Below are 16950 nucleotides of genomic sequence, written 5' to 3' on the forward strand. Positions count from 1 at the left end.
TCACTGTTGCCACTTGTTATAGACCCCCCTCAGCCCCCAGCTGTGCCCTGGACACCATATGTGAATTGATTGCCCCCCATTTATCTTCAGAGTTCATACTGTTAGGTGACCTAAACTGGGATATGCTTAACACCCTGGCCATCCTACAATCTAAGCTAGATGCCCTCAATCTGACACAAATGATCAAGGAACCTATCAGGTACAACCCTAAATCTGTAAACACGAGCACCCTCATAGATACCATCCTGACCAACCTACCCTCTCACCTCTGCTGTCTTCAATCAGGATCTCAGCGATCACTGCCTCATTGCCTGCGTCCGTAAAGGGTCCGCGGTCAAACGACCACCCCTCATCACTGTTAAACGCTCCCTAAAACACTTCAGCGTGCAGGCCTTTCTAATCGACCTGGCCTGGGTATCCTGGAAGGATATTGACCTCATTCCGTCAGTAGAGGATGCTTGGTTATTCTTTAAAAGTGCTTTCCTCACCATCTTAAATAAGCATGCCCCATTCAAAAAATGTAGAACTAAGAACAGATATAGCCCTTGGTTCACTCCAGACTTGACTGCCCTTGACCAGCACAAAAACATCCTGTGGCGTTCTGCATTAGCATCGAATAGCCCCCGCGATATGCAACTTTTCAGGGAAGTTAGCAACCAATATACACAGTAAGTTAGGAAAGCAAAGGCTAGCTTTTTCAAACAGAAATTTGCATTCTGTAGCACAAACTCCCAAAAGTTCTGGGACACTGTAAAGGCAATGGAGAATAAGAGCACCTCTTCCCAGCTGCCCACTGCACTGAGGCTAGGAAATCTACGATAATCGAGAATTTCAATAAGCATTTTTCTACGGCTGGCCATGCTTTCTCACCTGGCTACCCCTACCCCGGTCAACAGCTCTGCACCCCCCACAGCAACTTGCCCAAGCCTCCCCCATTTCTACTTCACCCAAATCCAGATAGCTGATCTTCTGAAAGAGCTGTAAAATCTGGACCCCTACAAATCAGCTGGGCTAGATAATCTGGACCCTCTCTTTCTAAAATTATCTGAGATCCCTAAAGATTGGAAAGCTGCCGTGGTCATCCCCCTCTACAAAGGGGGAGACACTCTAGACCCAAACTGTTACAGACCTATATCTATCCTACCCTGCCTTTCTAAATTCTTCGAAAGCCAAGTTAACAAACAGATCAACGACCATTTCGAATCCCACCGTACCTTCTCTGCTATGCAATCTGGTTTCCGAGCTGGTCATGGGTGCACCTCAGCTACGCTCAAGGTTCTAAACGATATCATAACCGCCATCGATAAAAGACAAGACTGTGTAGCCGTCTTCATCGACCTGGCCAAGGCTTTCGACTCTGTCAATCAACGCATTCTTATCAGCAGACTCAATAGCTTTGGTTTCTTAAATGACTGCCTCGCCTGGTTCACCAACTACTTCTCAGATAGAGTTTAGTGTGTCAAATCGGAGGGCCTGTTGTCCGGACCTCTGGCAGTCTCAATGGGGGTGTCACAGGGTTCAATTCTTGGGCCGACTCTTTTTTTCTATTTATTGCCTTACCTCCCTAATCTTACTACATTTGCACACACTGTATATAGATTTTTCTATTGTGTTATTGACTGTACGTTTGTTTATCCCATGTGTAACTGTGTTGTTTGTGTCGCACTGCTTTGCTTTATCTTGGCCAGGTCACAGTTGTAAATGAGAATTTGTTCTCAACTGGCCTACCGGGTTATATAAAGGTGAAAAAACATTTTTTATACAATTTTGGACATATCCACATATCCATATCCATTGTACATATCCATGCGACAAAGTTGGTTCCTGTTTCAGTCACATCTTTGGTCCCGTTCGCGTGGGTCAAACAAAAACACCCTTGACAATAGAGCCTCCCACATTGCAGGTGATGGCTGCAGGATGAAGTTGGTTAAGAGCAACTGCAGAAACTTGCAGACGACTACAGTCAAAACTTCATGATCTTTGATCACAGACAATTTATATCCCCATAATGCAAAAACTTTTAAAAGCGGTGACCATCTTGACAAAAGTGATCCGCACAAACACGTCAAAAGGGATGCTGAATTGGGAAGTGGTCCAACCAACTATCATTCGTCTCAGCTGTAGCCTGTATTTGAGATCCCAACGTAGCACTAACCGTTTAGAAACTCTGTGCCAAGATGGCAATGCACAGCCTGCGTGTGTGAGAGATAGAGAGAGAGATTTTCTTGAGGTGACACAACTATTGCTAGTTATGTTATTTGAATAACCTACCTGGCATTCTGTTTGTTCTTTTCTCATAGCTCTCAAGCTATCAATAATTTAAAAAAAGACTATAAATGGATCATACAAAATAAAATTGCTATTCATATCGTTTGGGAACACTGACGACAGTGACACCAATATCATACATAAATAAATAAAAATATATGCTGAGATGTAGACAACTTCATCAACATGGTCCAGAGATTTTCCTGCATTATTATTTTAGTGTATTTTATGCCACATGGTGACGCTGTTTCATCATTTTAAATGATTTTGGTGAAATGTGATCAAACTACTTCAACAGGAACTGACGTTTATCTGCGCGAGCGGGTGGATGGATGGAAAACAATTGCAGCTGCAGGAAAATGATTACAAACATCGTACCGCTCAAAGGTGAGAAATGTCTATTTATTTACCGGAAATATATGTACGTAAAAGTTAAGATACCGATAGCTATTGGCAGATATCCGTAAGGTATTCGAGCCTTGCTCGTACTCAAAATCCTGCGTTTCTTCCTTCTTGTGTTTCACTTTGTTGGCAGGTCACTGAGTGCTTTAAATGATAGAACCAGTGATGCGCAAACTTCTGATCATCGAACATAAACATTTGACGCCTCGAGCACATTATTCCAAGACACATAGCACGTAGTTATGCCACGCGTGTCCACATTGATTCGATGTTGAAATATATATAGATATATTTCTATGTCTAGTTGAACTTATCCACTGAAGCCAAACTATGTTGACAACACTTTTATTCACTAATCAGTTCTAGCTAGTTAGTCGACTTTCAAAAAAACAACAAAAAAAAGATCTGATGAGTCTTCAATTTACATGTGTGTACATCAAAGTCAAAGCAGGGAAATTATTTGTGGCAGAGGAATTCTATTGAGAGCTTGTAGGCTTCAAAGTGAATTCAGCTCGAGTCCGGTGTGCCTTATTTTTTTAAGTACTGGTGGTATACACTTACCCCAATGTAGGCCCCTATGTGGATAGTTGAGATAAATATGTGATCTGTAGCCCAGACTGTCAGAGAATTAATTTGTGCCAATGTTTGCCTCAATCAAGTCGCAAATCCAAAGCCCTTTCAACATCAAATTAGAAGTTGCTGAAGTTATTTTGCACATTCCTCAGTGAACATATAACTTAAACGTATCACAGTCTGTAGTGTTGTTCTTTGCTATTGCTGACAGCCTGTTGCATCCTGCTTAGTTGTCATCATGGCTGCTGCTGATCAGGGGGTGAGCTTCCCAAAAACATGAAGATACTTTTTAGAATTACGATCATCATTCCTCCACTGCCTATCAATTATTTTAGTGCTAAAGATGGTCTTTGTTTTGGGGAAACTTACTGCAGTATAGTTTGAAGTGTACTACAGAAAGACTCCTTTGAGTGGTCGATATCTATTTGCCCACTCCCAGAGGGAAAGGCTGGATCTGTGTCTGTGAGAGATTTTGCAACTGGTAACCATGAGCATGAAAGTGCATATACTGGTATTGTACTGAGGTTATGACCTGACATTTTGAATGGGGTTAGCCTGTCATCAATTGCCACTTTGTTTCCTACTTTTACTTCAAATCTCATTTACATGGACAAAATTTGACAGAGTTGTGTTTAGGTTATTGGGACTACTGTCAAGCATGGACAATAAAGTCTTGCCAGTTTCTTTTTATAGGCTAGATGTTAATAATATAGCAGACACCTTTATCCAAAGTGTGTGGGTGGCCCCTGGAATCGAACCCACAATCCTGGCATTTCAAGCACCACGCTCTACCGACGAGCCATATGTTCTGTACAAGCTCTCTGTTCGACCCAAAGCAGCAGGAAGATCAGCATTTGAGATTTGTCCCAGTCATTGGCCATCATTGTACAAACTGAATCTATAAAAGCTATAAGCATGACTTGGTTACTTAGTCCTGTCTTAAAGATGTTATTTTCTACCTTGATCCGCTGCCCGGTATGTCTGCTTCAGATTGGTAGTGGCGGCCTGCTACTTGCATTTTTATTAGGCAATTTGTAAAGAGACCATTCTACTCAATCCAGTGAACAAATTATCTCTGAAAGTTCCAAACTGACCCCTGCATCCTTAAATTATTCCAGTCAAGCAGACATTTCCACTGGAGAAGAATGGTAGTAGCTAGCTCCCAGTATTGCCTGTCTTTTTAGCCCAAACTACTTTGAGGGGAAACTAACAATGTTCTCAGATCTTTTTAGAAGTAGTTAGGGAATTTGGCCAAAAAATTGTTTACAGCACCATGGTTATATATATATTTTTTTTTTTTTACTTTGAGCTATTTCTATTCCTTATCTCCAACTTTTTATTTTATTTTACCCGTTGCCTTTTAAGGGCTTCTAAAACATGATGGCATCTCAGGTCAGGACCCTTTGTTCTGGGGATTAGGTTTAGTGGCTGAAGGTTTAGCCTGTCTTTTTGTGGCCACTCATAGTAATATGTAGGCTAAATGTAAGAGACATTTGGGTACATTAAGTTTTGAACTCTATTGGTGAGTCATGTCCACACATTTATATGGCATAGGCCTACATTCTCTCTTTCTTATTCAATGACCCTTCATTTGAATGGGATGGGTAGTTCAAAGCTTCAAGATGAAAAATGTATATAGGCCTGATCCCTCACTATATGTAGCCTAGCCTATAACATTTACAGATGCCATTGTCCACTGCATCAACTCAGAGTAGGGTTTAAGCTACTGTTTGAAGGGGAGACTGAGGTCAGAACTTGACACGCTGCAAATTTGAGGCAGGGTTACATGATGATGAAGAATCCAAAAAATGAATCCAGTACCACCACAGTCTGCCTACCTCTTTCCTTTACCCAGATCAAACTCAGTTGACGTCTGTCTGGCAGTGTGGCTTCACTAAGCTCATAGACAAATTTTTGAGTGCTGCTGCGGTTGGTTTTCCACCACCGGAATCTCTGCCCAGGCTCTGATATTAGCACAGCTGATAAGACACCCTTGGGCCATAGAGTACACAATGCTACAGAGAGGGAGTGAGAGACCCGCCTGGCTGCCTTACATGCCAAATTCCTCACGCACATTAGTGCTAGGCTAGCTAGAGAGAGCCCAGGCACAGCTAGCCTTCACCACAATGGGAGGTGGGAGGGAAACTCAGGAGAGGCTTGTGTCGCCTGATAGCGAGTATCTGACTGAGGGACTGGGTAGTGATAAGAATTAGTTTGTTGTGTTTTAGATCTGTGTCGTTTGAGGAACTCGATAAATGCACACACGTTGGCGGTTTCTGCCAACACATAGGCCTGTAGACGTTCTACACCCACCCACCTGCACCACATTGCTGAAATCTGTTACAGAAGAGAACAAACTGTATTTTAAAGAGCTTTTGTAGATAAGAAATCGGCTATATCCAATATTTTGTTAAAGTCTTACAATTCCTTCTAAGGCACTGGCATCAAGGCAATATAATTTAGCCTGTGTCAGTGAAGTTTCTCATACGACATCATCATTTCATTAACTCCATACCCATATCATTATGGTTGTTTGATCATAAACTGTGATGTCAGTTTTCACAAGAAACAAAGCCACTGATGACAAGGCCATTCCTTGCAGCTGTAGGAGACAGACAATTTCAATGAAAAGGGCATGCAGTTGATGTGTGTTGGCCTACAGTGTGAACTGATTCTCGACTCTAATAACACAGACAGGCAAAATAAGTAGGACAAACGCAATACGCATAAGTCAATCAATACATAGATCTGTATTGTAGCTACAGCAAGTTAAATCAATAAGGAGGATGTTCTTATTTTGAAACGCATTGTTCTGTAGTGTACAACCCATGTGACAGTCCTTGTGCTAGCCAGGCACACTAAACTTTAACAGGCCTTTTATGGACTCCTCTTTACCCTGACTGTGCATAATTTTGTAAGTGGGGTTGTCATGGATTTCTGAGGCAGCATGACTCAAATGGATTTAAATTATTTTCCCTTTCCTCCCTGCTGTCGCTGGTCATTTCCATGTAAAAGGACCCATTAGCAGCAACATGTGAAATTTATAGGACCATATCAAATTGGGTGTCAAATGAAAGCCAATAGTGTATATTTTTGAGAAATGAAGGCAAGATATGTTTTTCAACCATTTCCCACCCTAAAAATGTGGAATAAGCAAAGGCTTTGATTTCTGGTCACACAGATAGTCTTTAAAAAAAAGTCTTAAAAGGTATTAGAAATATACCAAAACACAATAATGTTGAAGTGCCTGCCAACTAATTTCAACAGCAAAGATACAGGTATCCTTTCTAACTCAGTTGCAGGAGAGAAAGGAAACCACTCAAGGATTTCACCATGAGGACAATGGTGACTTTAAACCAGTTACAAAGTTTAATGACCGCGATAGGAGAAAACTGAGGATGGTTCAACAACATTGTAGTTAATCCACAATACTAACCTAATTGACAGAGTGAAAAGAAGGAAGCCTGTATAGAAAAAAAAATATTCCAAAACATGCATCCTGTTTGCAGTAAGGCACCAAAAAAAATCCATTACATCACTGAGTCACTCTTTATATTTTCAGTCATGGTGGTGGCTGCTTCATGTTATGGGTGTGCTTGTCATTGTCAAGGACTAGGGATAAAAAAATAACTTTAGGATAAAAAAAATAAACGTTTGCTTTCCAACAGAGATTGGGAGACAGTCACTTTTCAGCAGGACAATAACCTAAAACACATGGCCAAATACACACTGGAGCTGCTTACCAAGATGACATTGAATGTTCCTGAGTGGCCGAGTTAGACTTTCAAGATGATTTAAGTAAAAATTCTATGGCAAGACTTGAAAACGCAAGACACAAGAAGGCATATATTGGTTATCGCGATATTTAGAGTAGCATATCATAGAAGAGGTCTCCCCAAATATCGCCCAACCCTATTAGTTATAGTATTTTTACTGCTAACAATTTTGTTTATGAATTATGATTAAGGCAGCCCCCCGCACCTCTGAATCAGAGGGGTTGGGTTAAATGCGGAAGATGCATTTCATTTGAATGTATTCAGTTGTACTGACTAGGTATCCTTCTTTCCCTTTTCCTTTCCAAAATCGATGAGTGGGAAAAAATCTGTAACAGAATGACTGCAATTGAATTGGCCACAATTGGAAATCATAGTCACAAACCACAGTTGCAGTAAAGAAAAGTAGAGTATCGTTCAGTACTGTACAACATTGATTCTCCTTGACCTGAGTGCTGCTTTTGACACGGTGAGCCATCAGATCCTCCTCACCAGGCTTGAGGGTCTGGGTGTTGAGGGCACCGCACTCTCCTGGCTACAATCATACCTCACCAACTGGACCCACTAAATCTCTCTCAATGGCCACACCACAGCTGCAGTTGTGCTGGGTCCCTTACTCTTCATCATCTACATCCTCCCCCTTGGTCAGATCCTCCGTCACTTCAACCTTGACTTCCACTGCTATGCCGATGACACCCAGATATACCTCGGCACCAAATCCTTCCTCAACCTACTTCTGACCCACATTGAATCCTGCCTCTCTGCAATAAAAACATGGATGCAACCAAACTTACTCAAGCTCAACAGTGATAAAACGGAACTCCTCCTCATAGGCACAAAATCCACCCTCACCAAAGCTAGAAACGTCACCCTCACTGTCTCTCCCTCCCTCCATGCACACAACCTTGGAGTCATTCTCTACTCCACACACTCTTTTGACCATCACATAAGACACACTGTCAAATCCTCATAATTCCACCTCTGCAACATTGCCAAAGTCAGGTCTTCCCTCTCCTGTCCTGCCGCTGAAACCCTCATACATGCATTCATCTCCACCCGTCTTGACTACTGCAATTCACTACTCTCCGGCATCATCAACTCAAGCTCCCTCCATAAGCTTCAAATGGTTCAAAGCTCTACATCCCGACTCCTCACCCACACTACGTCCTGGTAGCACTCCCCCCTGTCGTGAACTCCACTGGCTCCCTATCTCCCAACGCATTCATTACAAGATCCTCCTTCTGACCTACAAAGCCCTTCACCACTTTGGCCCCCTTACCTTTGACCACCTTCTCCCCTACAAACCCCCACACACGCACTCCATTCCACCACAGCAGGCCACCTTGTCCCCCCTTTATTATAATTTTTTTTTAATTAAATGAGTGTGTAGATCAGCTTTAATATTGCAGATAGATTGTGGCTTCCTTCAATGTAATTGTCTGCATCATTTCCAATCCCCCATATATTTTCTGTGCATATATTTTTTTTTTGTGTGTGTGTGTGTGTGTGTGTGTGTGTGTGTGTGTATATGAATGACAGATTTTTACCTTGTCAGCTCGGGGATTCGATCTTGCAACCTTTCGGTTACTAGTCCAACGTGCTAACCACTAGGCTGCCTGCCGACCAGACCATGACGGACCCTCCACTTCCAAATCGATCCTGCTCCAGAGTACAGGCCTCGGTGTAACGCTCATTCCTTCGACGATAAACGCGAATCCGACCAGCACCCCTGGTGAGACAACCACGAATTGGCAGTGAAGAGCACTTTTTGCCAGTCCTGTCTGGTCCAGCGACGGTGGGTTTGTGCCCATAGGCGACGTTGTTGCCGGTGATGTCTGGTGAGGACCTGCCTTACAACAAGCCTACAAGCCCTCAGTCCAGCCTCTCTCAGCCTATTGCGGACAGTCTGAGCAATGATGGAGGGATTGTGTGTTCCTGGTGTAACTCGGGCAGTTGTTGCAATCCTGTACCTGTCCTACAGGTGTGATGTTCGGATGTACCGATCCTGTGCAGGTCTTACACGTGGTCTGCCACTGCGAGGACGATCAGCTGTCCGTCCTGTCTCCCTGTAGCACTGTCTTAGGCGTCTCGCAGTACGGACATTGCAATTTATTGCCCTGGCCACGTCTGCAGTCCTCATGCCTCCTTGCAGCATGCCTAAGGCACGTTCACGCAGATGAGCAGGGACCCTGGGCATCTTTCTTTTGGTGTTTTTCAGTCAGTAGAATGGCCTCTTTAGTGTCCTAAGTTGTCATAACTGTGACCTTAATTGCCTACCGTCTGTAAGCTGTTAGTATCTTAACGGCCGTTCCACAGGTGCATGTTCATTAATTGTTTGTGGTTCACTGAACCAGCATGGGAAACAGTGTTTAAAACCTTTACAATGAAGATCCGTGAAGTTATTTGGATATTTACGAATAATCTTTGAAAGACAGGGTCCTGAAAAAGGGAGGTTTCTTTTTTGCTAAGTTTATATAATATGACGTAATAACGCCACGTAAGATTTTGCGCTACACGTGCAACACAGCATTCCTAACCTAGCCCCCACAATGTCTGCAGTGTGGATCGAGCAGTCATTTGAAAGAGTAAGAAGATTTCAGCGAGATGACTCAAAGGTGAAATCCATTTAAAGCCAAGATAATGGCATTCATTGCCCTTGACAATCAACTGTTCTCTGTCGGGGGTGATGTTAGCTTTCACCGACTGGTTGAGCACCGGTACACACTACCAAGTGCGCTATTTTTCAGATGTTGAACTACCGTAATTACACAGTAATGGCGTCACTGCTATTAGCTTCACGACATGCATACTATGGAACGCCGTTTGGGTCTTTGCGTGTCAAAAAAGATACAGTAGCACTGTCGAAGCTGTACAAAAAAGTCTGCAAGCAAACACCGGCCACGAACGATGTGTTTGCTATACCGAGTTGGTAATAGAGGTCGACCGATTAATCGGAATGGCCAATTAACTTGAAATCGGCCCTAATTTTCATAACAATCAGTAATCGGTATTTTTGGCCACCGATTTGCCAATTTATTTTATTTTTGTATTTTTTAAAATGTCTTAACACCTTTTTATTTAACTAGGCAAGTCAGATTAAGAACACATTCTTATTTTCAATGACTGCCTAGGAACGGGGGTTAACTGCCTTGTTCAGGGGGGATTCGGGGATTCATTTTTGCAACCTTCCGGTTACTAGTCCTATGCTCTAACCACCTGCCTTACATTGCACTCCACGAGGAGCCTGCATGGCAGGCTGACTACCTGTTACGTGAGGGCAGCAAGAAGCCAAGGTAAGTTGCTAGCTAGCATTAAACTGATCGTTTTTTCTAAGATAAATCTTAACATAATCACTAGTTAACTACGCATGGTTGATGATATTACTAGTTTATCTAACGTGTCCTGCGTTGCATATAATCGATGCGGTGCCTGTTAATTTCTCATCGAATCACAGCCTACTTCGACAAACGGGTGATGATTTAACAAGTGCATTAGCGAAAAAAGCACTGTCGTTGCATGAATGTACCTAACCATAAACATCAATGCCTTTCTTTAAAATCAGTGCACAAGTATATATTTTTAAACCTGCATATTTAGTTAATATTGCCTGCTAACATGAATTTGTGTCACTTCTCTTGCGTTCCGTGCAAGCAGTCAGGGTATATACAACAGTTTGGGCCGCCTGGCTCATTGCGAACTGTGTGAAGTCCATTTATTCCTAACAAAGGCCTTAATTAATTTGCCAGAATTGTACATAATTATGACATAACATTGAAGGTTGTGCAATGTAACAGGAATATTTAGACTTAGGGATGCCACCCGTTAGATAAAATACGGAACGGTTCCGTATTTCACACAAATAATAAACGTTTCGTTTTCGAAATGATAGTTTCCGGATTCGACCATATTAATGACCAAAGGATCATATTTCCGTGTGTTATTATGTTATAATTAAGTCTATGATTTGAGAGAGCAGTCTGACTGAGCGATGGTAGGCAGCAGCAGGCTCGTAAGCATTCATTCAAACAGCACCTTCGTGCGTTTTGCCAGCAGCTCTTCGCAATTCTTCAAGCATTGCGCTGTTTATGACTTCAAGCCTATCAACCCCCAAGATTAGGCTGGTGTAACCCATGTGAAATGGCTAGTTAGTTAGCGGGTGCGCGCTAATAGCGTTTCAAACGTCACTCGCTCTGAGACTTGGAGTAGTTGTTTCCCCTTGCTCTACATGGGTAACGCTGCTTCGAGGGTGGCTGTTGTCGATGTGTTCCTGGTTCGAGCCCAGGTAGGAGCGAGGAGAGGGACGGAAGCTATACTGTTACACTGGCAATACTAAAGTGCCTATAAGAACATCCAATAGTCAAAGGTATATGAAATACAAATGGTATAGAGAGAAATAGTCCTATAATAACTACAACCTAAAACTTCTTACCTGGGAATATTGAAGACTCATGTTCAAAGGAACCACCAGCTTTCATATGTTCTCATGTTCTGAGCTTGAACTTAAATGTTAGCTTTTTTACATGGCACATATTGCACTTCTACTTTCTTCTCCAACACTTAGTTTTTGCATTATTTAAACCAAATTGAACATGTTACATTATTTATTTGAGGCTACATTTATTTTATTGATGTATTATATTAAGTTAAAATAAGTGTTCATTCATATTTACATACCTAAATACCAACAAAGTAACTTTTTGGTGTGTGTGTGTGTGTGTGTGTGTGTGTGTGTGTGTGTGTGTGTGTGTGTGTGTGTGTGTGTGTGTGTAACCTTTATTTAACTTAGCAAGTCAGTTAAGAACACATTTTTATTTACAATGACGGCCCGGACAACGCTGGGACAATTGTGCGCCGCCCTATGGAACTCCCAATCACGGCCGGATGTGATACAGCCTGGATTCGAACCAGGGACTGTAGTGACGCCTCTTGCACGGAGATGCAGTGCCTTAGACCGCTGCGTCCATATGTGTGTGTTAACTATTTAACTGTACTAGAATGCTTAAAAGGCAGCAAAAATTGTAAATATCGGTTATCGGTATCGGGTTTTTTTGGCAAGGAAAATATCGGATATCGGTATCGGCCGAGAATGTAATGTTGGTGCATCACTTGTATGTATGTATGTATGTATGTATGTATGCATGCATACCGTTCAAAAGTTTGGGGTCACTTAGAAATGTCCTTGTTCCATGAAAACATACATTAACTGAGTTGCAGAATGAATAGGAAATATAGTCAAGACGTTGACAAGGTTATAAATAATGATTTTTAATTGAATAATAATTGTGTCCTTCAAACTTTGCTTTCGTCAAAGAATCTTTCATTTGCAGCAATTACAGCCTTGCAGACCTTTGGCATTCTAGTTGTCAATTTGTTGAGGTAATCTGAAGAGATTTCACCCCATGCTTCCTGAAGCACCTCCCACAAGTTGGATTGGCTTGATGGGCACTTCATCCGTACCATACGGTCAAGCTGCTCCCACTACAGCTCAATAGGGTTGAGAACCTGTGACTGTGCTGGCCACTCCATTATAGACAGAATACCAGCTGACTGCTTCTTCTCTAAATAGTTATTGCATAGTTTGGAGCTGTGCTTTGAGGCATTGTCCTGTTGTAGGAGGAAATTGGCTCCAATTAAGCGCCGTCCACAGGGTTATGGCATGGCGTTGCAAAATGGAGTGATAGCCTTCCTTCTTCAAGATCCCTTATACCCTTTACAAATCTCCCACTTTACCACCACCAAAGCACCCCCAGACCATCACATTGCCTCCACCATGCTTGACAGATGGTGTCAAGCACAACTCCAACATCTTTTCATTTTTTTCTGCGTCTCACGAATGTTCTTCTTTGTGATCCGAACACCTCAAACTTAGATTCCTCTGTCAAAAACACTTTTTTCCAATCTTCCTCTGTCCAGTGTCTGTGTTCTTTTGCCCATCTTAATCGTTTCTTTTTATTGGCCAGTCTGAGATATGGCTTTTTCTTTGCAACTCTGCCTAGAAGGCCAGTATCCCGGAGTCGCCTCTTCACTGTTGACGTTGTGACTAATGTTTTGCTTGTACTATTTAATGAAGCTGCCAGTTGAGGACTTGTGAGGCGTCTGTTTCTCAAACTAGACACTCTGATGTGCCTTTGGGATGATCAATGGAAACAGGATGTACCTGAGCTCAATTTCGAGTCTCATAGCAAAGGGTGCGAATACTTATGTAAATAAGGTATTTGTTTTTTATTTGTAATACATTTGCAAAAGATTTTCACTTTAATTATGGGGTATTGTGTGTAGATTGCTGAGGATTTTTATTTTTATTTAATCTGTTTTAGAATAAGGCTGTAACGTAACAAAATGTGGAAAAGGAAGGGTCTGAATACTTTACAAATGCACTGTATATAATGTCGGTATCATATGTCTTAGAGTGATGGACTGTGCCTTCCCCGTGACCTCCGCGATGGATTAGTCCACTGAGACAGGCACCAATCAGACAATTGTATTGTGCACCATAAGAAAAAAAATATGGATTGCGACTGCTCGACTAAAGAAATCTCGGTCGACCAACAGCTTATCGACCAAACAATAGACCAGTCGACTAAATGGGTTCACTCCTAACGTGTATGGTTTGTTAAACTTTGTCATGTTTTTTGCTTGGCATACATTTGAAAGTTGAAAAAGTGAGTCTCAGCGTCACTCTGTTACTGCGGAATTGCCCCCCCCCATGTTGAAGGACGGTGATACTTCAGGATGTCAGTTGGTCTTGTGCTTAAATATTTGTACAAGCCACAGTCAAAGGTCCAGTGTGTTTTAAAACACAGATATATCTTGGTAATAGATTTGAAACAGTCTAGCTGTAATTATATATGGAACAATCTAAATGCATTAGTATCAGCTTGTTTTTAGTCGTGCAGACGTTGCCATTAGCTATGGACATCGCTCACTAAATGCAGAACAAATGCCTGTCAGACCACTTCATGGTTGTGCAATGTTCCTGGTGATGTCTGTATTGTGACTTGCGGTCTTTTCCCATCCTTTTCCAGGTGTTTGAAGAAGCTGAACTCCTGTCTGACCTGTTGACACCAGAGCTGAACTACAAACTCTGCGTACATGGCACCCTCAAGTTGACACCATGGCCCAGATATCCAGTGGTAATGGGTTCAAGCTGGATGTGGCCCAGCCAAAGGGGGTTGTGGGTAAGGAGGAGGCCCTTCGTATGGAGGCGGAAGCCTTAGCGAAACTACAAATGGAGAAGAGACAGACGCTCCCGGCGACCTCCTCTTCCACCTCCTCTTCTGCTTCCTCACAAAACAAAGTTCATCCTGCCACCGCTCCCAGGCCTACTCCTTCCTCCAGCAACCGACCGGAGAAGGATCTCATCGTCTTCCCTGAGGCCAAGATGCAGGAAGAGAAGGACAAGTTCCGGGACATCGACGTAGACAAGCTGACCAACCAGGAGTTAGAGAAGCTCCTGCTGGACGACAGCTTTGGGGCAAACAGCAGCAAGGCCTCGCGGCCCTCCTTGCTGCTGGGGTTCAACCTCAGCGCTTCTTACCCGGGGGGCCACGCCACCTGCAGCCCCTCGCCCTTCCACAGCGGCCAGTGGACGCCCTCCATGCTCTCCACGCTCTCCAGTTCGGGCATGTCCACACCCACCCACCAGCAGGCTCCCATGTTTCCTTCTGCTCCGTTCCCTAACCCCGAAAACTTCTCCTTCCACAATGGCTTTTCACCAGCCATGCCGCCCTACATAGGCCTGCCCGGCCCGCAGACCTCATTCATGGCCTTCACTCCCATCCAGCAGCCCGGGGCCATGGTGTTCCAGCAGCCCACCGTCACCTTGGAGATGGCCAAGCTCTTCGACAAGATCCACAGTACCTCGGAATACTTGAAGAATGGCAGGTCGGCCAGCACTGACCTGGATTCTTCGTCGACCAGCATCGCGTCCCTGGCGCCCAACCCACCACAACCTGCCATGGAATCCCCTGCTTTCAGCCGCTTCGAGTGGCTGGACCTGGACCCACTCAACAAGCGCAAAGCCGAGGGCGAGGAGGGCTCCTCCCTGGCATCGCGCGGTACAGTAATGGTGGTGGGAGGGCCAGCTGGAGGGGACCCCTGGGATGCCGTGCTGCTCGACGAGACAGAGGGTGTGGCTGGTGGCAGCAGTCCACCCGTGGAGGTGACGGGTCAACTCGCGAGTCGCTCTCAGCACCGGAGGTCGTCGACGGGGGCAGCGGTCACCAGGAACCACTCCCTTACCATCCCAGCGTCCTCATCACAGCAAAAGCCAAACAATCAGGTACGTCCAGTCATCTAACGGTAAAAAAAATCATACAATCTCTCTCCAAAGCAAATCTGTACACTACCACACCACAGCCTAAACAGGCAGTCATAACACAGCCAAAACAATCAAGTTCTACCATGGCTCATTCAAAATAACCCAAAGTAATTAACGCCTAAACAAATGGGTACGATTGTAGCTGAACCAAAATATCAAAGGGTTCATCAAAAGCCCAGCCAAAACAACCAGGTCAAGTCCCACATCAATGACATCATACCAGCACTGCCAAAACATCCATTTTGGTTTCCATAGCACATACCTTTAGCCAAGTAAACGTTCCACACCTCGCAATGCCCACACCTTGTGAAGGTGATTCTTAAGCCAGCAGTAGCGGAAAATATTTTTGGTATTTCAAATTATTCTGGCAATTCTAACATATATAAAATGCTATGGGAGGAAGGTGTTTTATATTCGTTTTACATTTGTATCACAAACAATACAAATAAAAAAAAATGCGATTTAAATATTTTAGGACCTTTTTAGACCTATACATGCCTCCTGTAAGACCCTATGATCCTTGAACCGTACATGACACAGACAACATCTTGGTGACATTATACCCCTTATATTTTGTGCTCTTCAATATGGAGTTTGTGTGTGTGTCCATGTGTGTCGCCCAAGCGTGTCTGCCTCGCTGCCAGGCAGCAGTACTTAGTGTTGGTATAGCCTAAGCAGGGACAAGATCATACAGCTCCCCAACATGCCCCACGGCGGACTCATCTGAGAAGCCCCAGAGCGTCCCAGTGTTAACCTTGGCAGCAGGCGCTGTCATTTAAGACCGAGTGTGAGACCGAGTGTGAGACCGAGTGTGAGACCGAGTGTGAGACCGAGTGTGAGACCGAGTGTGAGACCGAGTGTGAGACCGAGTGTGAGACCGAGTGTGAGACCGAGTGTGAGACCGAGTGTGGCCGGGCGAAGCACTACTCTCAACCAGCGAGGCCAGCGCAGAGTTACCTTCTACAGACCCAGTCACCCCTTATCGGTTTCCAGCCCCATAGTAATCTTTCATCAAATGTGTGTTTGTGGGTGGCTACAGTGCCTTCAGAAAGTATTCACACCCCTTGATTTTTTTTCCCACGCAGGAGAGGAAGGAAACCCGCTCAGGGATTTCACCATCAGGCCAATGGTGACTTTAAAACAGTTACAGAATTGAATGGCTGTGATAGGATGCATCAACAACATTGTAGTGACTCCACAATACTAACCTACATGACAGCGTAAAAAGAAGGAAGCCTGTACAGTATAAAAATATTCCAAAACATGCATCCTGTTTGCAATGAGGCACAAAAGTAAAACTGCAAACAAAAATGCTGAAAATGAACTTTGTCCTGAATACAAAGCGTTATGTTTGGGGCAAACACAGCACATCACTGAGTACCACTCTTCATATTTTCAATCTGTATCATGTTATGGGTATGCTTGTAATGGGAAAGAAATAACACGTTTTTTTTTAGGATAAAAATAAACGGAATAGAGCTAAACACAGGCGAAAACCTGGTTCAGTTTGCATTCCAACAGACACTGGGAGACAAATTCACCTTTCAGCAGAACAATAAGCTAAAACACAAGGCCAAATATACACTGGAGTTGCTTACCAAGACATTTAATGTT

The 16950-nt window shown here is 43.5% G+C and overlaps 1 protein-coding gene across 1 annotated transcript in view; it reads left to right on the plus strand.

Annotated features, from left to right (window-relative positions):
* LOC106561080 (phosphatidylinositol 4-phosphate 3-kinase C2 domain-containing subunit alpha) overlaps positions 1–16950 on the plus strand; it is a 65777-nt gene that overhangs the window by 6356 nt on the left and 42471 nt on the right. Inside the window, exons 2-3 of the mRNA XM_014124702.2 lie at positions 2567–2655; positions 14042–15297. Of these exons, the coding sequence (XP_013980177.1) occupies positions 14131–15297 (1167 nt within the window). The 5' untranslated portion in view covers positions 2567–2655; positions 14042–14130. The remainder of the gene's footprint in view (positions 1–2566; positions 2656–14041; positions 15298–16950) is intronic.

Source organism: Salmo salar, chromosome ssa10 (assembly GCF_905237065.1).
Source record: "Salmo salar chromosome ssa10, Ssal_v3.1, whole genome shotgun sequence".
NCBI lineage: Eukaryota > Metazoa > Chordata > Actinopteri > Salmoniformes > Salmonidae > Salmo > Salmo salar.